The 22,824-nt window shown below is 48.2% G+C and overlaps 1 protein-coding gene and 1 non-coding gene across 5 annotated transcripts in view; both read left to right on the top strand.

Moving 5' to 3' along the window:
* The window catches only part of VPS13D (vacuolar protein sorting 13 homolog D), a 241,022-nt gene extending 229,392 nt beyond the window's left edge, over positions 1–11,630 (top strand). For all 4 annotated transcript variants that reach the window (XM_025855733.2, XM_025855732.2, XM_073903327.1 and 1 more), the window contains 3 exons: positions 640–771; positions 9,031–9,271; positions 11,093–11,630. In XM_025855733.2, coding sequence (XP_025711518.1) covers positions 640–771; positions 9,031–9,271; positions 11,093–11,224 — 505 coding nt within the window. In that variant the 3' untranslated portion in view covers positions 11,225–11,630. The remainder of the gene's footprint in view (positions 1–639; positions 772–9,030; positions 9,272–11,092) is intronic.
* On the top strand, positions 9,460–9,594 carry LOC112812402 (small nucleolar RNA ACA59). The gene has a single exon (XR_003205264.1). It is a non-coding gene; the product is annotated as a small nucleolar RNA ACA59 (small nucleolar RNA).
* Positions 11,631–22,824: the final 11,194 nt, after the last annotated feature.

Here is a 22,824-nt window from a genome sequence, read left to right as displayed (position 1 = left end):
CTAAAGATTCCTAGAAAAGCGGGGTTTTCCCAAGTAGAAGTCTCAGTAGTAACAACAGCAGGAGCCGTCACTGGTGGCTAGCCCACATCCTGTCCAGCACAGGCTCCACAAGCTGTCCTGTGAGGTACGTGTCCTCCTCCCATTTTACAGAGAAAACTGGAACCTGGCATCAAAGAAGCAAACTCTCTTGTCCATGGTCGCCTAGTCAGGACATGGCAGAGACAGGGTTCTCGTCAAAACCGGAGTCTCAGGGCGCCTGGGTGGCTCAGTCAGTTGAGCGTCTGCCTTCGGCTCAGGTCGTGATCTCAGGGTCCTGGGATCGAGCCCCGCGTCGGGCTCCCTGCTCAGCGGGGAGCCTGCTTCTCCCTCTCCCTCTGTGCTCGCCCGCTCTCTCACTCTCCCTCTCAAATAAATAAATAAAATCTTAAAAAAACAAAACAACAACAACAAAACAAAACTAGAGTCTCGAATGGCTCCCTCCTAGTGCATTCATTCATAGGTGGTGCTGCGGCGTAGTTCTGGTCACTGAATTCAGAGTGTGCCTTGTATGATGTAGTGCTTTTTATTTCGGATGAGGAAGGGAGATCCTTTGAACCATAACACTTAACCTCCCTGCTCGGTGTGCCTTTCCCCATGCAGGACTCAAGCCCAGAGGGTTCGGAAGCCTCGCTGCTGCAGCGGGCCCCAGGGGCTGCTTCCTCGATACTCGGAGAGCCAGGCGGAAGGGCAGGAGCAGCTCTTCAAGCTAACGGACAACATTCAAGATGAATTGTAAGTGGAGCCGTGGGAAACCGGCCCTGTTGACTCACTGCGTTCATTGTCTTTTCTGTCTCCGAGTCCAGGAAGTTTCTCTTGTTCGGGGCATCACCATGCCTCTTCGACCTTGGAACTTGTCAGAGATTCCTTGGCCCAGACGTCCTACAGCTGTAGGTATAACTACTTGTCCAAAGCCTTTTACCCAAAGCAGTGGTTCTCAAACCGAGTTCCACACCGAGACCTCAGTGTTTTGTGTCTCGAAAATGGCAGTCTCTTCCTAGTTTGTTCAAAGAGAGACGATAAGGAATAAAACGTTCCCAACTTTAAGGCTTTTTTCTGTGTGAAACGTCCTTAAGCTTTGGTGTTCTACTGTTTGCTGCAGAATGCCTAGTGAAACAAAACAGGGAAACAAACGGCAGACAACTAGTGGCTGAAAATTTTAGAAAAGCAATCTTTAAAACATTGTTTTGTTACCCTTCAAATGTGAAGCCTTACATACCTCCGGTCTTGTAGTATCTTCAGTTAGTGAAATTATTCCAGGTTGGTATGATACGATTCAGTTTATCACTATTTCAGGATATTCTGCAGAGACCCTTTTAGCAGAAAATGCTCTGTAACTTAAGTGGGTGTTAGAACCACCAGTCCAGAGAAGGCGTTTGGTTATGCCTGATGAGTAGCAAAATGCTCGCATAATTTCTTTTAATGCTTACTTATCTCCTTTAAGCTAAAGCAAGAAAGGGAGGAACCCTGAGGGCCATGAATATGTCTGGGTTGATGGAGGAGTGTCTGAAGGAGAGGATAGCCTTCATTGTCATTGTTCAAGAGCGTGCTAAGCTGACCTCGTCTCATATTTTTGTAGCAGTATTTGAATGGAAACATCAAAAATTAAGTCCAGAAATCATTTGCTGCTTACTGGATAAGATGGCTTCTTCCTGGATGTATGTGTTTTGTGTAACCCAAACCCCCTGCAGTGTTACTAGAAGGTCTCTTGAGGATGGCGGGGCATAATACTGCCCGAGCTCAGGCTGCCGTAAAAAGCACCATTTTTGTCACAGTTCTGGAGGTTGGGAAGTCCAAGATCAAGGCACTGGCCAGTTTGGTTCCTGGTGAAAGCTTTCCTCCTGCCTTGCCAGATGGCCAACTTCTGGCTGTGTTCTCATGTGGCCAAGAGCGAGCAGGCAAGAGCTCTGGTGTCTCTTATGAGGACACTAATCCTATAGGGTCAGGGCCCTTACCCTTATGACCTCATTTAACCTTAATTACTTCCTTCCTCCAAATAGGGCTTCAACATAAGGATTCTGCAGGGACACAGTTCTGTCCGCAGCATGCTTCTTGAATATGTTCTGCTTTTTAAGTCTAGGCCCAGCTCCGATCACCATTGCAAATAAGGGACTCCCCAGGCAGCTTCACTCTGGGGAGGACTTTCTATTCCTGCCTCCTTGGGGAGGATTTGGTGGCATGGTGGAACTTTTGGATCAGAGGCCCCCGAGAGTCATGCCTCAGGTGTAGCAGGGCTAGAATGGCAGCCCCAGCAGCACTGGGATTTTTGTCTGTTCCATTCACTAGTCCATCCTTAGCACCTAGAACGGTACCTGGCACATGATAGGCACTCAGTAAATATTTGTTGAATCAATGATAGCTGGAGAGCTGCGGTATAGCATTATATTAATACGTGTTCACTTTGCCATCTTTTGGGGGTTTTTTGGTCAAAGGTTGAGATTATAAAGTATTGTACGTTGTACTTTTTTTTTTTTTTAAAGATTTTATTTATTTATTTGAGAGAGAGAGAATGAGAGACAGAGAGCACGAGAGGGAAGAGGGTCCGAGGGAGAAGCAGACCCCCTGCCGAGCGGGGAGCCCGATACGGGGCTCGATCCCGGGACTCCGGGATCATGACCCGAGCCGAAGGCAGTCGCTTAACCGACTGAGCCACCCAGGTGCCCCTGTACGTTGTACTTTTAATTTCCTCCCCCACTCACCCCTATTCAATTCGAATGATCTCTGGCCCTTACAAAATTCATTTTCAGTAGAATGACATGCGCCAAAAACACAAGGGAGAAATTGTGTGGTACAGCAAAACCAGGATTGTTCCCAGTGAGACGCGCACATTGGAAACAGAGCCAGTTCGGCTGAAAACTGGAATCAAACCGAAGTCAGTAAAATCGATTTCTTGAAACTCTCGAAATTCATGTGAACTGGGGAAAGATATTGGCATGAATGAGTTTTGACTCTAAAGATGAAAACCATGTGTTGCTACCCAAGTTTGTGGGTTAAATCTCGCCAGTGAATGTTAAGGAAAGCACGTGACCGTGGCCTTCCTCGGGTACAAGGAAGAAGTCATCAAGGAAGCCGGCAAATTCTCTGAAGTATCCTCAGTTGTCAGGCTGGGTCTTCACGGTGACGTGAACGTTAGAATCATCACTTTGCAAGAAGGGGGTTTTCAAGAAAAGCACACAAGTGCCAAATTATACCTCTGACTTTTATCCTAGAATTGTAATTAAAAACATACTTAAAGACCTAATTATTTGCATATTTTCCTTCAGAGTTAACCCCTTAAAAGGTCTTTAATACCTTGCTCTACTGTTCTAACTAAATGTTTCCACATTTTTTCCAGTTAGACTCACTGTTTCACTTCTGGAAAATGTTGTGTAATTACTTCCTGATGTAGTGAAAACCCCACAAAGTCCCCAGTGCCATGGGCACTTCAACTTTGTCCTCCCAGATCAAGTTTCATTTAATTTTTCATTTTAATTAATTAGTATTAAAAAGATAGTTACTGACATAGGATTTAAGGTCTGGCCAGCTGAAACGGCTTCGGTTTCAGAAGAATCGACTGTTTCTCTGGTATGTTACAGACTTAACATTGCTTCCCATTCTTTTCAGTTTGGGTTTTGAAATACGATCCTGGGTTAAAATGATGTTAAAGTAAATTTGTCCCATCTGATTAAATTAATTTTGCCTTATAACTAGCATCTAATCTGTAGCCAGGGACCTCATTTTCATTTAAAAAAAAAAAAACGGAAAGGAAAAGGAAGTTCCTATTTTATGTCTAATACTTTATCACAGACAAAGCGACACACCAGTATTGTAAGCATTAGGGTGGCTCTTAACCTGATCAAAATAGGTGCCTGTGAGCCACCCACGTGACCTGATACTATTTTCTGGAGTTTGACAACTGGGTTCTATTTTCAAAATGTAGTTTCAGAAAATAACATTGATGAGATTGTTTTTTTAATACAAAGAAGTATTAAAAAAAAAAGTGGGGTGCCTGGGTGATTCGGTCGTTGAGCGTCTGCCTTCGGCTCAGGTCATGATCCCAGGGTCCTGGGATGGAGCCCCGCATCGGGCTCCCTGCTCTGCGGGAGACCTGCTTCTCCCTCTCCCACTCCCTCTGCTTGTGTTCCCTCTCTCGCTGTGTCTCTCTCTGTCAAAGAAATAAATAAAATCTTAAAAAAAAAAAAAAAAGGAAAGGAAAGGAAAATAACAGCCTATAAACCCACCAGCCAAACAAGTTCTTTCTCCATGAAAGAAACTCATGCACATGGTCAGCACATTCAGAGTACAAAAAGAAATGAAATCAAGAGCAAAATTTTCCTTTCTTGCCCTCCTTGTAAACATACTGTTTTTGGTATTTTCGATCTTGTCTATCCTTTTTTTTTTTTTTTTTAAAGATTTTGTTTATTTGACAGAGACGCAGCGAGAGCGGGAACACAAGCAGGGGGAGTGGGAGGGGGGAGAAGCAGGCTTCCCGCTGATCAGGGAGCCCGATGTGGGGCCCGATCCCAGGACCCTGGGACCATGACCTGAGCCGAAGGCAGACGCTTAACGACGGAGCCACCCAGGCGCCCCTTGTCTATCCTTGACAAATTGCAGATAGAGACAGAAATCAAAAATTTTTTTAGAGCACAGGTTATAGTGTTGATTCTAACAGCATAGAATCATCAATATAAACCTTATAGTAACATATAGTCTGAAAACAAAAACAAAAGACAGCTCCTTTTGAGGAATGGGTTAAAATTCATTAGCTTCCATTTTCTAAACCGGATAATAACCTGTCAATAACCATTGACACTTAGGGAATTGGACATTCTTTGATATGCCCCTACATAAAAACTTTTGTGTGACTGATTAGCCAGCTATGCTGATAAAAGTTAATGGCTTGACTAAATCTTTCATAAGTTAAATCAAGAGTTCCAAGAGAGTTTTGTAACTTTACTAGTGGGTAAAATATATCCATACAGAGTTGCGTGTGGCTCTGGCAAATTCCACCGGACCTTACAATGTAAATTCACTGTCATTTTGTAAGACTACCTAACACGTAAGTGTATTGAATGTTACTCTGTGCCAGGACGAGTAAGAAATTTGCTCTTTCCTTGACAAGTTTGCAGTCTAGCAGGGGAAGCAGGATGGTATTACCAACTACCTATAACATATGATTGCTTTTAAAATAGAAGTGTGAGCCGTGTGTTAGGAGGCCTCAAGGGGAAGTGATTAATTTATGCTTGGAGAGCCGGGGAAGACTGTGGACAGTTGGCCCAGCCCCGCAGGATGAGGGGGACTGTGCCTGGGAGAGAAGAGAGAGAGCCGCTGAGAGAAGGGTGCCGGGCAGAGGTGGCAGAGCTCCTGGCGTTTCTGGACGGTTGGGGTCCGCCAAGTGTGGCGGCAGCACCCGTGGAAGATGGTGGCCTACAGGCCAGATCCTAAGAGCCATACGGAGTTCACTTGTTCTGTAGGCAGTGGTGAGATTTTGAAGAGGACCCCACTCCAAATTACGCGTTCCAAATGTAACCTTGCCGGCAACAGAGAAACGGATCAGAGTCAGAGAGAGGAGACAGGAAGGCGGTGGCGGGTGCCCCCCGGGTGTGATCCACGTCAACGACATAGACGGCGGCTGTGAATGGGAGTCGGGGGGCGGACAGAGTTGAGGGTACTTGAGGAGGTGGCATCAGCACTGACTAAATACAGAATCGGAGTGAGGAGGGGTTGAGAGTGACCCCCGGGCTTCTTGTCCTTATGGCTGGATGGCCAGGAAGGGCCGGAAGCCCTGTGGCTCTGAGGAAGGAAGGGACAGAGGATGGCGCCGCTGCGGAGGGGAAGGCCCCAGTGTGCTGCCTTGGCTGGCTTCTCCGATCACCCCGAGTTGTGGCTCCTCTGGCGGACAACTGACGTGTTTGCCATCTGTCTCCATAGCAGGGGACCCCCCGTCTACAGCTTCGTTTTAATCATCTTTTGATGTGGTTTCTAGATTTTGTAAAAAAGAAAAAGATGATGATGACGGACGAAGAAACCCAAAGTGTCGGTGGCTGGTGGCAGGAGTGCTAGGGAGGCGTCAGGAGGAAAATGGGGAGGCAGAGCTGTTTGCAAAGTCAGGCTCTGGGTTCTTGCTCAGACGGCGCTCGGGGAGAGAGTGAAGCCCAGCCATGGCTTCACTCTCTCTCTTTCTCCTCGCCGCGAGTGTACCGTTGGCTCTGATCTGCTTTTGAGTTGAAAAGACTTCAAAGAGTTGACACACACGTCCAAAGAGTGCTATTACCTGTGGTGACGGCAGGGTATGAACGGGGCCTCTGGTCACAGAACAGAGGTCTGGCCATGAATCCTTGAGACTTTGCTACTTGGTGAAGAACCTGGCAGGTAGCATCACCTCTGTTGGATGAAGAAACCGAGCCACAGGGACGGCAGCTGGCCTGCCCAGAGTCACCCGGCCTGGCACCATTTCCTCATGTATGAGAAGTGGCACCGTAGAGCCTATGAGCTCAGAGCCACCCTTCCTCCCGCGGCGGCTCTGGCCAGGCTGAGGACTTGTGCCCTCCGTGGCATCTTGGAAAGGAGTCTATTTTAAAGCCCATAAAAGTGTTCCTGTATGGAAAGTGCACTAATAATGTTAGCCACCCTGGCCTGGCTGTGAGAACAGCTGTCTGGATGGGAAGGCCTGGCTTTCGAGAGGCTGTGTCCCAGTGTCAGCTACGGCAGGTGCCAACAGGTGAGAGTGGGGGCAGGGGTCCTGGGATAGGTCCATCCTGTGCTGGACCAGAGGAAAGGAAATAAACTCAGTTGGGTTTTTATTTATTTTCTTTAAAGATTTTATTTATTTGAGAGAGAGAGAGAGAGAGAGCACAAGCAGGGGAAGCGGCAGGCAGAGGGAGAAGCAGAGTCCCCGCTGAGCAGGGAGCCCAACACAGGACTCGATCCCAGGACCCTGGGATCATGACCTGAGCAGAAGGCAGATGCTTAACAGACTGAGGCACCCAGGTGCCCCTCAGTCGGATTTTTAGTGCACATTCCTACTCTCACCCCAGTTGCGGCGGCCAACTTTGGGGTCTCCTTTGGGAGCCCATTGCATGCCCAGCCCACCTGTGCTCAGAAACCATAGTCCGTTTTCAGTGTTCATGCCAGTTGCTCAGCAAGTCCTGGCCCAGTGGCACTTCCTGTCTATGTCAGGATGCTTTTCTCATTTCTCTCTCTCTTTCTGTTTGTCTCCCTCTGTTTCCTCTTTTCTTCCCCCCGGACGAGCTGTTTTAGATTCCATTCAGTTTGATTAAGCGATAACGCTGTCCCCTTGATACTGTCAGAACCTAGAATGTGGGAAATTCTGTGCTGAGTGGCCTGAACACCAAGAGCTGCTGGGTATTTCTAATTTTGGCATTGAGACTTTACAAGTCTGCATTCTTGGCATTGCCAACCAGTTCGAATAGAACAATAAACCCCAATTTTTGTCATGCAAGGCTGTAATTAAAATGGCAACAGGAACAGGCAGATACTTACTGAGTACGTAGGGAGTGGCTGACTCAGGAGCGGTGGGCTCTCAGGGAGACGTGGGGGTGTCGGATATGGACCCCACTCTGACATCAGCTTAGAGCCAAGTCCGTGTTTGGCAGTGCTTTTGAAGGTAAGCAGTTTAAGCATTCAAAAGGGGGGGCAGGTTTGGAGTATTTCAGGGAGGCTTTGTGGAGAAGTGAGAGCTTGGAAATCCTCAGGTGGGGAGGGTTTGGGTAGGTTGTGCCCTGAGGGGGGGCGAGGGTGGATCTGTGACCCTGCAGGTGAGCGAGGGCCTGGCATCTGCTCTGGTCTGAAAGGAAAGCGGCCGGGCCCCGGTGGGTGGGCCTCCGTCCCATCAGCCGTTTGGTGACCGCTGAGAAGCAAAGCCATCCTGGGACCCCAGTCCCCAGACAGCTCCAGGGGGAGCCTCAGCTCAGCGGCTACAGTTTGGAAATTCCTCTCAGGACAGCAAGTCCCAGGGGGCCAGAGCTTGACAGCCAGCCTGTCGTCGGCTCTTAGTATTCTTGCCGTCATCTGGTCTCCTTTGCTGTCCCTCGACGTGGCCGCCCCATTGTGGCAGGCTGTCACAAGATGCCGCGGAGGCGGCCAGGCCCCGGAGAGCCGCCGTGGCCGTTTCCAAGGGTCACTGCCCTTCATTCAGGAGCCGAGCTGAAAGGTCTGACATGCATAAATTTCCACTTTAAATCTGGGAGCTCCATGGAGGAAGAGGAATGGGATTTTTTTCCGAGCGGCCCTACCGCCCCTCCAAATGATGACTGAATGTTAGTCAAATCAAGATTACAGCTTCAGAAAGCACTTTCTAATTTATTAGATTTTTCTGAACGTGCAGTGGCATTCTCCAGGCTTCCCTCTCACTGAGGTATGGAGCAGAGACCCGGACAAGGAAGGAAGCAGACTCTGCCTTCCCGCACCCGCCCGCTGGGGAACCCTATTTAACTCCGAGTTGGGGTGGGGGGGGCACACTCATACCCCCGGCCGCATCTCCATCTCCCCGCCGGTGTCTTCAGGGCCCCAGCGCTCACCCCCCTGCATAGCAGTGAACCTTGTCAGTGGCTACTTCGTCAGTAGTGAAAAGCATTGTATTTTCCTCCTGTTGTGTCCAACAAAGCCCGGGTACATTTCCTCTGGGCCTTAAACTCCCTAAAAACTCTCCCTGCAGAAAACCCCCCCACACAATGCAATGTCAGGATATAAAGTGGTGTCTCTTGTTTGTACTGTTGGTCGTCCTCACGAGCGCCCTTTCTCGAGCACCCCTGTGTAGGGGGCCCCATGCTGTACAGCCCCGGCAGGTCAGTGACACTTTTATTCCTAATCTGCAGATGAGGGAACTGAGGCTTGCAGGGTAGTAGACGGGAGGGAGCCTGGACTCCAGGTCAGCAGCCCGCACCGGGCCTCCTCCCCTCCCGCTGGCTCAGTGACCAGGAGCAGCCCTGCCGCAGCGGGCTGAGGCTCGGCTCGGCTCGGCGTGCCGTACTGACTTTCCCCCTCTCTCGGCAGCTTCATAGCCGTGGAGAACACCGACAGCTACTGTGTGCTCATCTCCTCCAAAGCCGTTTACTTCCTGAAAAGTGGCGACTTCGTGGACCGAGAAGCCATCTTCCTGGAAGTCAGATACGACGACCTCTACCACTGCCTCGTCTCCAGGGACCACGGGAAGGTGTACGTGCAGGTGACCAAGAAGGCAGTGAACTCGAGTAGTGGGCTGTCCATCCCTGGCCCTTCCCACCAGAAGCCCATGGTGAGTGCACAGCTGGCCCGTCTCCTTCGCCCCGCTGAGTGGTCTGTAGTCAGTGGTTAAGAGAGAAAAGGCCCTCGGAACGCTGTAGCCCTGCTTATCACGCTTCCCACCAGGAAATCATCTTAGGTTCACACTGGGCTGCCATTAACCGCTAGGGGTACTGCTTTTCAGTCCTACATACAGAAGGAGCTCAGTGTGCATTAACTGGGGTGAGGCTGTCCTCCCAGCTCTCCCAGTGACGACCCAGCACGTGTGCCCCCACTGCCCACTGGTAACAGTCCGGGCAGTAATAACCCAGCTCTAGCAAGTGGCGAGGACCTGCTGACGTGATAAAACGTGACTCTGCCGTGCATTGGCTCTGAGGTGTTAGAGCATGCACTGGCTCCCATAACAATTGCAAACTTGTTTTTCTGTGCAGAGAAGCAATATCTAGCATAGGCCCTTCCCCAGAATAAATTCTACATAAATGTTTATAAATAAAACTTAAATATTGCCTCCAAAGGGTACAAGGTATTGTCATGGCAGGACTTTTAAATACTAGCCTTCCCATTAATCACCAGCACGCATTAAGGATACACTGTCTGCCAGGCTAGATAGATACTAAGTACTTCCTGAGGGTTATTTGGTGTTGTACTGTCTTTGCGCCCACTTGCCCGGTAAGGAGGCTTGGTGAGGGCAGGTGACTCGCTCCAGGTCACATGGCCAACACTGGGAGGAACTGGGGTTCACACCCAGTTGGTGTGACTCCAGAGCCAGCAGTCTACACCACTTTGCTTGCTGCCTCCACTCAAAGAGACTGTTGGCTCAGCAGAAGCACATGGGAGGAAGCTCACCACCTCTAGCCATAGTCTGACTTCGCTGGCTTTTCGTGAACCTGAGCTGTTAGCCATGCCCAGTTTTCACCTAGTATGCCAGGATTTTCAAAGCTGCACTTGAGAATGATGGGCCATTCCAATGGCCCTGCTTGTGCCCGGCTCTCTCTGCAGACCAGAAACCGCCGCCAACCTCATTGGGCCTCTCTCCTCAGGAACCCCCTGACCTTCCCCTGCTCAGGAATGCACTTGGGTTTGGCTTGGCTTGTGCAGGCTCCCCTGGGGTCCTTGGCTTAAGTCAGGGCTGGTAGGTTCACAGAGTTAACACCCAGAAGTTGAACATTTCCACAAGTTCCTTTTGATGGTGGAGAGCTTTGCCCAGCTACGCTTTTGCTCCTTTCAAGGCAAGTGAGCAACTAAGCATTCTTGGTAAGAGCGGCCTCTAGGCATTTGTCTGAGGATCCTTCTTCCCTCTTTGCCACCAGGTGTTGGAGGTGAATCCCCTTGGTGCAGTCCTTTCTTCTTGCCCTTTATCTAGCCTCAGCAGACCCTCACCTCCTCAGAGCTGAGACTGGTGCTGGTGCTCCTGTACAGGGAGTCCCAAATGCCAGGTAACCGTGGCTTGGCTACCCAGTCACCTGGCGCGTATGTTAAAGATACAGATTCCAGGAATCCACCCCACATCTTGAGTCAGCATTCACCAGAAGCAGGCCCTGGGAATCCTTCTTAAAAGTAAACCCATACCAGTGGCGCCTGGATAATTCAGTCGGGTCCGACTCTTGATCTCAGCCCAGGTCTTAAGCTCAGGGTCGTGAGTTCAAGCCCCACTATGGGCTCCACCCTGGGCGTGGAGCCTACTTTAAAAAAAAAAAAAAAAAAAGGAAGCCCATACCCTTCTGATCTGCCGCCAGGCTGGGAGATGCCTGGGCCAATTTAATTGTCCACATCCTGTGATTTGTTTGCCCCCCCCCCCCCCCGGGCGGGTTACTGATTCTGTTCTGCTCTCCAGGTCCATGTGAAATCCGAGGGCCTTGCTGTCAAGTTATCACAAGAGATAAACTATGCAAAGAGCCTTTACTATGAACAGCAACTTATGTTAAGACTCAATGAAAATCAAGAGCAGTTGGAGCTGGACTCCTGAGAAATCCCAGCTGCCAGAGAGCCGCTCCCAGACACAAACCCCAGATCAATCAGGAGGAAAGGCCCATAGGCTTGGCCTCAATCAGAGGCAAAACCAGAATAAGGTTTGGGGGACGATGTCAAGAAACGAGGGGAGGATGCAAATGGAAACCATACTAACTTGTGGGCGGGGTGGAGGGTTACTTTAGATTATGGGGAAGTAATTTTTAAAAGGTTTTGGTTGAATAACGTTAAAAAAAAAAAGTGTACTGAGATGAATCTAATTTTTGGATTGCCCTGTATTTTGTTAACATGTACATATGTACAACTGTGTGTTTGTAAATATATAGGAGCGTTTCTGAACAGGGCCTGTGATGTGTGTAAAGGTTTGTTAACTGTAAAATAATATAAAATTATATTGGATCTTCTATTGCACTAATTCTACACATCTAATTCAGGGTACTCTCTTTAAAAAAGCATTCTTGAAAGTTGAAGAATGTTCTGTGTTAGTTTTGGAAACCAGAGAAGTCACAGGAACGAAGACTGAGTGAGATTGGAAGTGCTCTGGCGGGCGCCTTTGAATCCGGTGGCCCCTGGGGCTGGATCGGGGAGCCGGAGCCACCCCCGAAGGAGATGCAGGACTGTGGCTCAGAAACCCATCTTTTATTTATTTCCCATCCCCATTTTTAAAAGTAGGTCCTAGATTATCACAAATTCGTTTTTTCTCCTGACTAATCTCACTCAACTTTGAGACAAATTGTGTTCCGTTACGGGGGGGGCGGGGGGTTGGGGGCAGTGGGTGTGTGCACACACCCACGCTCACGGCAGCATTATAAGATTTCCTTGGGTTATCATCAGAGAGGGTCAGTTTGAAACACTGGGAGGCTCTGTTGATTTGGAAGGAAAAACATCTCACAGAGCTATCTGTTTTAACAAATCAAAAATCCACAGATTTATCAAAGTCCCCAGTAAGAAGGCTCTTCTTTCTGGGCAACAACAGGGGGAAGGTCCTAGGACTCTTCCCTTTTTGATAAAGCCACAGGCAGGTACCACAACTGCACAGCCCTGGCATCAGCAGTGGTAACACTGGACGAGAAGGGAGAGAGTCTCAGAAAAGGGAATGAAATCTCAGTGTTAAAAAGCTGTTTTGTCAGTTTTTCATGGAACCAAGATTTGGCTAGAACATCTCTCGTCCTTGGTTTTAAATTCCAGCCAGTTAGCAAGGCCTGGTATGAGTGCCCCCTTCCTCCTGGGTGTTGTCTTTGCTGTTTCCCTTTTCTGTAAGGAATAAACACATTGGGAGGGGGGGCTCGCTCTAGAATGAATGACTAGCCTTGTGATTTTTTAAATTTTCATTTTAATAAAGCTAATCAGTTTCTATGACCTTGTCACGCATAGATCAGCGGATGTGTAGAAGGTTTTGGTGTTTATAACTCATGACCCAAACCCTTCCGAGACGCAGATGAAGCTGATTTGTCCATCTCAGTGCCCCTCCCCTCTGCGAGTGTGCGCACGTGTGTGTGTGTGTGTGTGTGTGTTTTCAAAGATGCGGGAAGGGAGCTTTAGCACAAGTGCTCAAGAGCTTTCGCTAAATAGTGTTTCCAAGGTTATCGTCTTGAACCCCAAGGTCTTTGTCGTCTTCATGGACTCTAAGTTGGTGGATTGCAAAATCGAAACTTGGCTTGGGAAGGGTTGGAGTGGGTTTTGGTTTGTTGTTTGTTTGGCAGTCATGACTCTCCTGCTCACACACGAGATCCATGGCAGGGCGGCCCCGTGTTGCCCGCCGCGGGTCCTCCTCACCAGCCGCCCCGTCCGTGTCCCACAAGTCCACCTTGTGGTTTTTGCCGTCAGTGACCCACTGCCAGAGACCACGATCTCTTACAGATGAGACTCAGAAGGGCTGATTGCCTCGGTGAGCCTTCCGTCGCTTTCTGGAATGAAGTCAGTGGAATTTTGTGTGACTGAGGAGGGCGGCCCTCAGCCCCCCTGGCAGCTATGATGCAGGGAGCAGAGCTGCTTCCCATGCAGAGGTTTAGCAATGCCCTCCTCCCTGCTCCTTTCTAATTTTCATCAGCTCTAGAAATAGTCGCCCATCCTGGTGGATTGCGCAAGCCCTCGCCGAGCACCAGACACGTCTGAGAAGACGCTAGAGCTTCTCAGGCTCTCTGCCCTCGTGGCCCCCACTCCGGGCTCCGGGGGGCGGCGGCGGGGGGGAGGCTTTGGAGGGGGGGTCCTTGGACATAGTTTCCTGCTTGGCCAGGAAAGCATTCAAAGCTCTGAAGGAAGCTCCTGCCCCGGGCTCCTTGAATGCCCCGGTTCTTTTTAAATTGGTGTTTAGCCCCTGATGTCTGAGACTTTGTTATGATAATTTCTCCCGATTTTCATGCTGTCCCAAATACACAGTTTCTCCCTGAGAAAAGTAAAAAAGAAATTGAATGAGGAGAAATTGGATAAGGAGAAATCAAAAGCCATCCTAATTCCCCAGTTGGCCAACCCACAGGGCCGAGCGGCCAGAGCTAGCCCGGGGGAGGCGCCTCCGCACCCCCAAGGAAGCAGGGGGGATGCAGCCCTCACGGGCCCCGGCGTGGCCCCGGCGTGGCCGGCTGCCTGGTGGGGACTCACCTGGACGTTCAGGAGGCTCTAGGGCCACGTTGGTTTTAAGCATCATCTGTGCCTCAAAATACCATACATAGTAGCTGCTTGATAAAACCTGAAATTAAAATGTCTGGTTCTCTACTGTGTAAACATGATTACATACGGTCACCAATCTGTAAAGACTCTTCCTTCTGTTTCACATGTCAGAGTCGTTATTTTTCTTCCTGTGGAATAAAATGCTTTACTGACTTCCCAGACAGGTTGTTTGCTTCTGGTTTCTTGGTATTCCGTAGATTCTAGAACCATCGCCAGTGACAGATGCCAAACATATTACGACGTTCCCAGTAACACACATCCTCTCCCCAAGCTCCAGGGAAGCACACGACGGGGGCAAAGTCCTCACCGTGAAGAAACCCTCACCTTTCCTCCTCCAGAGCCGGCTTTGTGCGGGCAGCTCCTCCCCTCCCCCACTCGGGTGACTGACTAGGCTAGGCCTCAGCAGGATGGAAGTTGTCGTGTTTGCTGAGAAGGGGGGACTTCAGGGGAACAGGTTTAGAGCTCACTTTGTATGTGGTAAGTTCAAGGTGCCTACCTGACGCCACTGGAGATGTCAAGAAGGCAGTGGGGCATGCGAGTCCGGAGCTCAAGAGAGAAGTCCAGGCCAGAGGTGCTCCACTAGGAGTCATCAGCATCCAAATGACAAGTGGAGCCTGGGTGAAATCCCCAAAGCAGTGAGTTGAGTGGGCCTGGCAACAAACAAACAAACAAGAGGCCCCAGATCTGAACCTTGGGGCTCCCCAAAGTTTAGAGTGTGGACAGGGGGAGAGGAAGAGCGCAGGAGACAGCAGGAGCATCCAGAGACACAGGCGTGAAGCTGGGACGGTGTGGGTCCTGGAAGCTGAGTCCAGAAAGGTTTCAGAGAGGAGAGCGGTTATCAAATGCTGCTGCTAAGTCGGGTGAGGACCGACAATACTGGGCTTCGGCATCGAGGCCCCTGGAGCCTTCTCGAGCAGCTTCAGTGGAGTGGAGAGGGGTTAGAAGCCAGATGGCATTAGAGCCCAGAGGAAAATGGTAGGGGGGACCCTGGCAACAAGGAATATCGACAACTCTCTGGAGGAACCTGGCTAGAAATGGAAGGAGAGAAGTGGCTGGTACTTCGAGAAGGGCGGGGTGGAGGGGCAGTCGTTGATAATCAGGCGGGCAGTGAAAGGGTAGAACGGAGCCTAGCCAGGAAGAGGGGTAGATGTGGTGGAGACTTCAGGAAATCCTCCTTTCCTCGTTTCCATTGCTTCTCCTTCTCAGATCAGCAGAGAGGGAGCATGGGGCGGGACGTGATGGAGATTTGGAGGAGCGGGGGAAACTGGAAGACAAGACATCTGAGATCATGGGAAAGTGAGCAGACCAGGGAGGTACGGACAGTAGGTCAGCCAGGAAACATGAAAGGCCCATTCGAGGTTGGGGATCATTAAAGTGAGACCAGGCAGCCTGGTTCTGGTTTTCTCCAGCCACACGATTTAGCGTGGAATAGGCAAAGAATTGGATTTAATCAAGAACCGTCCCCTCCTGCCCGTTCAGATGTTCCAGCCACCATGGCCCAACTGGAGCTCAACAAGAGAGCCAGCCAGAACCAAATGTCAAACAGAAATCCGAGAGCTCAGAGAAGAGAAGGGCGGGGCTACACTTTCCAAACCAAAGCACACAGCCAGAGACTATGCTCTTCCAAGTGGGAGAGTCTCGAGGAGCTGTGGCTAACGCCCCGAAAGGCAGACCGCACAGCTAGAATAGTTCAGGGGCTCTGGGGCAGGGGGGCAACGCTGGAGGACAAGCTGTCCTCCGAGCACTCTGGGCCTTGGAGAAACCTAGCGCAGAAAGGGCGTGCCTGTCACTTCTGCCTGCCCTCCAGCTCCTCGGGCCACCCGTTCACGGGGAGACCAGGTCCTGCCCAGCCGCTACTGGTCCAAGCTTCCTTCCCGGGGGGGGGGGGGGGGGGTAGCGGGTGATTCGAGCAATCATAGACACCAGAGGAAGAAGACCTTGTTGCTGGTGGAGAAAACTGTTGAAACTTAAAATGAGCTTAGATCTTATTTCATACAAATGCAAACCAAAAATAGGATGTCACATATCCGTTATCATATGAAAGCAGGTAAGGCAGTATTTGCCCCTGTCTGCCCCTGCATATCCCCCTCTGATAGCCTCATGCAGAACAAGGCCACAATAAACAAACATCCTCCCGGTTTATGGGGGCGGGGGGGGGGCACTCCCTTGGTCTCCGTGGAGTAGACTCCTGGGAGCTGGTTGCAGTGGGGATGTACACCAGGTCATTTCCCACACCTGCTGCTGGGGTCGTGGAGGGCTGCGGCATCCGCGGTGTGGACCAGTCTGATGGGCACAGAGTAGTGTCCTGTCTTTACTTGGCTGTCTTCTCATTTGTAGGGACCCTCAGCAATGACTGCCAAAGGACAGCAGCTGACCTCTCAGCATCCATTCTTAGGACCACATTGATTTTTCCCCCGTTTAACCTTTTTTTTTTTTTTTTTTTTTTTAACGTCCTACATGATGTGGATAGATTTCCCGATAGGGCGCCACCCTTACTCCCTGGAATAGGCCCCATTTGGTCAGAATGTGTTAATGTGTTATTCTTTTGATACATTTCCTGGCTCAGTTGGCTAATATGTTGAGTCTTTGCATCTTTAAAGTGAGAGGGCTCCATCAGTTTCTATGTGCGCCAGAGGTTAGAATTAAAATTACTCCAGCTTCATCAAATGGGGCAGGGAGATGCCCGCCCATTTTCTCTGGCTTGTGATACTTAAATTACCTGAGAATTTCCTGTTCTCATTTTTTAAAGTTAGATGGAAGGTTCTAGACTCTTCTTCAATGGCTCCCCTCCATCATCACCCCCCCCCCCCCCCCCTTTTGCTAATTGGAACGTCCAATTTCCATTTCTTCATGAGTCCATTTTGGCAGGAGGTTTGGCGGGAGTTTTTTGTTTGTTTGTTTGTTTTTTAATTCTTCAGTTCTGGTAGGTTTTTCCTGTGTTGCTAGACATTTGCTCGTGTTCTCCTTCAGATGATTTGAATACCTCCTGAGTCTGGTCATTTCTCTTTCTCCTTCCTAATCTTGCGTATTGGTTATTTATTGTTCTTTTCAAAGAACCAGTTTGCGATTTGTTTCTCTTTGTTATTTTGTTTTTATTATTTTGTTGATTATACCTCTAATCTTTTATTTCCCCTACCTGGCTTATTTTGATTTCTTTTACTGCTCCTTTCTCGCTTTCAAAGATGAGTACTCAGTTTTGTTTTGTTTTGTGTTACCCTTTCTCCTTAAACAAAGATGGCATTTTTAGGTTATAAACTTTCTTCTGAATACAGCTCTGTTTAGTTCAGGTTTGGGTATGAAGTATCCTCTCATTTTCTGTGTAGTTTTTACTTGTGCTTTAGATTTCTTCTTTGAGCTAAGAGCTACCTAGGAATAGGTCATTTCTAAATATCAAAAAAATTTATCCTCGCTAAATTAGTTATTTCAAATATTGGATTATAAACAGTAAATGTAACCGAAGGTTTCTGCATTAAAAAAAAATGTGCTGTAGTTTTCTTTTTGTCCAAGTACTTGATCGATTTTTATAAATGTCCCATGAACATAGGAAACAAAAGCGTATGCTCTTTGAGGCTTGTAACAAGAGGTGGCTACATACAAACATCCATACTTAAGCAGATAGAAGTTTGAGTTTGTAGACTATATTAATCAAATCCTGTATGGTCTGACTTAATTTGTGTGTAAGAGAGCTCTGACCCACATCTTCAAGTGGCCAGAGAAGCGAGTTCTAACTCCCCTGGAAAGTGCATAAAGTAAACAAACTTAGAAGAAAGAAAAAAACAGCAGCCTTAATTAAGCTGCCTCCAAGCAATCCAGTTGGAACTTCAGAAGGATTTGATGCCAGAACAATAGCACTACACAGCTGTGTCCCTTCCCCTGGGAGCTGGGCCCACCCACTTGTCGCCTTCAGGGAGCCCGCCCACTTCTCCCACAGCCCTGACCCAAGCAGCACGCCCAGTGTAAATAGTTCCCAGGGGGTAATAAAACCTCGCACCTCCTGCTTATTCCGAGCAGCCTCAAAAACACAAAAAAGTCATGGATACATTTTGCCTTGGAGTAAATGGATGCATCCAGACCAAACTGACCCTTGGAAGCCCTGAACAAGTGAGCCCCAGAGGGAGGGGGGTGTGGGGAGAGGGGCTGAGATGACTTTAGCGGGGGATGTCCTGCCTTTGGGGCATGTTTTCCTAAGGCATTTAACTTTAGGGGTACACAGAGACTTCTGGGAAGTTCAGCCCAGCCTCCAGAAAGGCAACTCCCATTTTGTCTGATGGACCCATTCCTAGGCATGCCCGGACCACACAGCTTCTGAGCTTCTGCCCCTCCAGCAACAGGGAGGCCCTGTCCACCCTTGTTGTGAGCATCTACCTGGGTTCAGGCTCAGGACTGGGTGCCAGGGATATGGGATGAGTAGGGTGACACTCTCACTGTCCTACCAGGTTCGTGGACCTCGGGGTGGGGCACGGAAGACTTCACGGGGGAAGGGACAGGGAGCCGGAGTCCAGAGGGCTGAGAAGAGCTGGTGACACAGAGGAGAGAGGGGTGCTCACGTGAAGTCCTGGACCTGGGAGCTGCTCGGCACATTTGAGGACTGGAGTACAATGAGCTGAAGCCGAAGAGATGTGGCTAGGGGCCAGGCCATGTTGGACTTTGTAAGCTATATGGGCAAAGGTTTTAAGCAGAGGATTTCACTGTAAGACTGGCATCTCTAACTACCTCTCTAAAAAATAAAAGTCTCTCTGGCTGCGAAATGGAGCCTGGGTAGAAGGAGTCCAGAGTGCCTGCTGCACTAGTCCGGGTAAGAGATGGGGGTGGTCAGTGGAGATCGAAGTGTGTAGATGGGGTATGCTTTTGAGAAAGAATAGATGAGACAGAGGGATGGATCTAATGTCTAATAAAGATCAGGGGAAAACGGGATATCAAGGGTAGTTCTCAGGTTTGGCAGCTTAAGTAACCAGGTAACTGGTGATGTGCTTACCAAGATGGGGGAGCATTAGAGAAAGAGCTGGATGTCTATGGCTGTTCAATACGTGTTGGGTGCTAAACGAATAAGTGAATGTCTTCTCAGGTTATGGGCGTATTCGGTGTGAGACGTCAGTTACCTTTTAAGCAGAGATGGTGGGCAGTTCAGAGCTTGAGAGAGTGGCTTGCCTGTGAGCAGTGTTGGCGTCATGGAAGTCGATTAGATTATGGGGAGAGCAGCATGTGAGGGGAGGAGGGCTGGACCAAGTCTGAGAACTCCAAAGTCCAGTGGGTGAATGTAGGAGTAGGAGCTAGTAAAGGAGGCTGAGAAGGAGTGCCCAGAGATGCAGGTAGAAAAGGAGGAAAGAATGTTTCAAGATGGTGGATGTGATCAGCTGGGTCAAACGGTGTTGAAAGTCAAGATGTATGTTGGATTCAACAGTCTGGAGGACAGTCCCTGTAAAAAAAAGTTTGTTGGAACGATGGAAGCAGAAGCTATATCAGGGCGAGGTGTGGATGGCAGGTCGAGTGGAGATAGCAAGTGTCCTTCTCTGTGACAATGACCTACCAAAGGTGGGAGTGGCAAGTCTAAAAATGTATGATAAAATTCTCCTCCTCTTAAAAATCTTTAGTGGGCTTAAGTTCCGTTGAGTTTTAATAGTATATAAGTAAGCTCCACATTAGCATGTTTGTAGTACTTATCCTTTAATAAACCTTGTATTCCACATGGAAATGAATTCCGAGGACCGCCCCCCCCAGTTATGCAGTGGTCTCCCAACACACAGACTCAGCTATACCCCTTCAGTTGGAGAGGAGATTCTAATGACTTGGAGTTGTTGTTCAAGCCTACTCTGTGCACAGTTCAAGTCTCCAACCCCTGTTTGACTACATGCCTGCGTCTGAGTAGTATTTGTGAAGTCAGTGATAATAGGCAATGATTGTAAGACAAGGCAATAGAACTTGAGTCATTTTATGTGACCACTCACAGTTTTTAACTTGTGCTTAAGATTTTAAACAGTGAAAAAGAGTGCAGACCATGAAGTGTAACATCTTTGTATGGAAAGTGCAAATTTTAGTTTGTAAATGAAATATAAAGAGAATAGCGCACTCTATCAATGGTATAACTTATTAGTTGCCAAAATTGTACCTTTTGCCAATGTGTTGATTTAATTAAAATTCACTCACTGGGGCGCCTGGGTGGCTCAGTCGTTAACCGTCTGCCTTCGGCTCAGGTCATGATCTCAGGGTCCTGGGATCGAGCCCCAAATCGGGCTCCCTGCTCGGCGGGAGGCCTGCTTCTCCCTCTCCCACTCCCCCTGCCTGTGTTCCCTCTCTCACTGTGTCTCTCTCTGTCAAATAAATAAATAAATCTTTAAAAAAAATAAATAAAATTCACTTACTACCAGACAGTTATGTAAATAAACATTTATTATGTAGGTCTATAACCAAACAAATCAAAATTCAAACCATTAAGTATAAAATATACATAAAAAGATTAAGTAGTTGTGCCCTTCTTTGAACTTTAATACTTATTTAACGCTTACTGACATCTTTGAAAAGTTCAATAAAATTTTAAACAACATTTCTGTTCTTGTTACTATTATTTGTTTCATTCACAATTATTACTGAAGATACTTTTGATATATTGGCAAGGGGGATGTTAAAACAGTCCTCTGAGTTTCAAGTACCAGGTATGCCATTGGCCCAAGGTGAGGATCCCTGGGGATGCCCAGGTCTGCCATCCCTAAAGATGGGGCAGAAATTGGGTCTGACAACCAGGGAGACCAGACTGAGCCAAGACCCCCAATGGCCCTGATGAGAGGAATTCACAGAAGGCTAGGAACACAGCACACCTTCAGTACAGCCTGAATTGGGGTAGGGAAAGGCAAATGAGAGACACAAGATATAAAATGAAAGGACCCTGAAGTGGAATCTTGTACTAGTTTGGAATGAACTCATTTTCAGTCCCTTGCCCCACCATGCCATGCCCCAGGCGACAGTAATCCTGTCCACAGAGGCAACCACTTTCAACTCTTTTTTCAATTTCTTCTGGTATCTACCACATGTTTCTACTACCTGTTCTTGATTTCTTCCCATCAGAGGTGTTATCTACTGATTTCCTACTGTGGAGAATTAGGATTTAGTTCTTTCTACCCACCCCCAACACCCCCCCTACACACACACACAATACTCCACACCGAAAAAAGAAAAGAGGGACATCATTACAGATCCTATAGACATTTAAAGGATAACAAGGGGATATTATGAGTAGCTTTTTTGCCTTTAAGTCTGACAATTCAGATAAAATGGACACATTGCTTGAAAGATACAAATTACCAAAATTGACAGAAGAAATAGAAAATCTGAATAGCCCTAGGTCTATTAAAGAAATGAAATTTGTAATTAAAAATCTTTCCACAAAGAAAAGTCAGGCCCGGATGGCTTCATTTGTGAATTCAGTCAAACATTTAAGGGAAAATTAATATCAATCCTATACAAATCCTTTCGGAAAACAGAAATCATTTCCAAATCATTTTATTACTCCAACACCAAAACCAGAGGTTTTACAACAAAAGAAAACTAAAGACCAATATCCCTCAACACAGATGCAAAATTTCTTAATGGTTTTTTAGCAAATAAACTCAATGAGTCATGTAACCCAACTGAAAATAAGCAAACAGTTCAACAAACACTTCACAAGAGAAATATACAGAGGGCCAAAAAGCACATGAAAAATGTACAGCGTTGGGGCGCCTGGGTGGCTCAGTTGTTAAGTGTCTGCCTTGGGCTCAGGTCATGATCCCAGGGTCCTGGGATCGAGCCCCACATCAGGCTCCCTGCTCAGCGGGAAGCCTGCTTCTCCCTCTCCCACTCCCCCTGCTTGTGTTCCCTCTCTCACTATGTCTCTCTCTCTCAAATAAATAAAATCTTAAAAAAAAAAGTGCAGTATCACTCAGAAAAATGCAGATTACAACCATGATGAAATACCACCACACACCTATAGAATAATAAAGTTACAACATCTGACAATAGCAAGTATTGACGAGGGTGTGGAACACATGGAATTCTCATACATTGCTGGTGGGAATGTCAAATAGTAAAACTAGTTTGGAAAACAGCTTTGGAAGTTTCTCAGTTAAACACACTTACCACAGGACCCATCTGTTCTACTAGTTGCCTACCCAAGAGAAATGGACACATGTCTACACAAAGACTTCTACACAAATGTTTAATCATAAGAGAGGAAAATTGGAGACAACTCAAATGTCCGTCAACAGGTAAATGAATAAAAAAAAGATGGAGTATATCATAAGGATGGACTACAACTCAGCAGGAGGCCTGAGCAAACTACTGACATGACATCCCGAGAGACAGAAGTTCTCCTTAGGGAACCGCTGAGATTGTCCGGGCAAAACAACAGACACACCAAAAAGAACCAACCTGGTACTTTGGGGATATGTGATCAGGAAGGAAAGGACAAGGTCGTGGTACTTCTTAGGTTGGACATTTGCCCTTGTTGCCTGACCAGAAATCAGTTCTCCTTTCTTCTGGAAATAGACCCTAAATTCCTTTTGGGAAACCATCTCTCATCCACTGTCCGTCCTCGCAGTTCAAGAGGGGCTCCAGCCCCCAAGGGAGAGGCAGGAACTTAGTCCTGGCCAGCCAGACAACCCAGTCTTCCTAGCGACTGTCTTCCTAACATCCCCTAAGGGGGATGTTCTTCCTAGTGACTGTCTACATATATAATCCAATTGCCAACCAGTGCAATCCTATCTCTGGATACAGGGATTGATTCTGGAATCGACACTTGGTCCAATCAGAGTGAATCCAGGGAGTTGGGCAGAAGTCACCAGGAAGAGATACTTTCTTTCCACTGGACTGGAACCTGGAGCTGTCAGGAACCAGCATGTCAGGCCTGCCCACGCCTGAAGCCAAACGGAGAGAGGCTGACCCAAGAGATGAAGGGAGGCC

This window comes from Callorhinus ursinus, unplaced genomic scaffold (genome assembly GCF_003265705.2).
Source record: "Callorhinus ursinus isolate GAN/ISIS: 27379988/994484 unplaced genomic scaffold, GSC_fseal_2.0 scaffold18, whole genome shotgun sequence".
NCBI lineage: Eukaryota > Metazoa > Chordata > Mammalia > Carnivora > Otariidae > Callorhinus > Callorhinus ursinus.
Note: the sequence above shows the minus strand (reverse complement) of the source record. Positions and strands in the feature narration are given on the sequence as shown.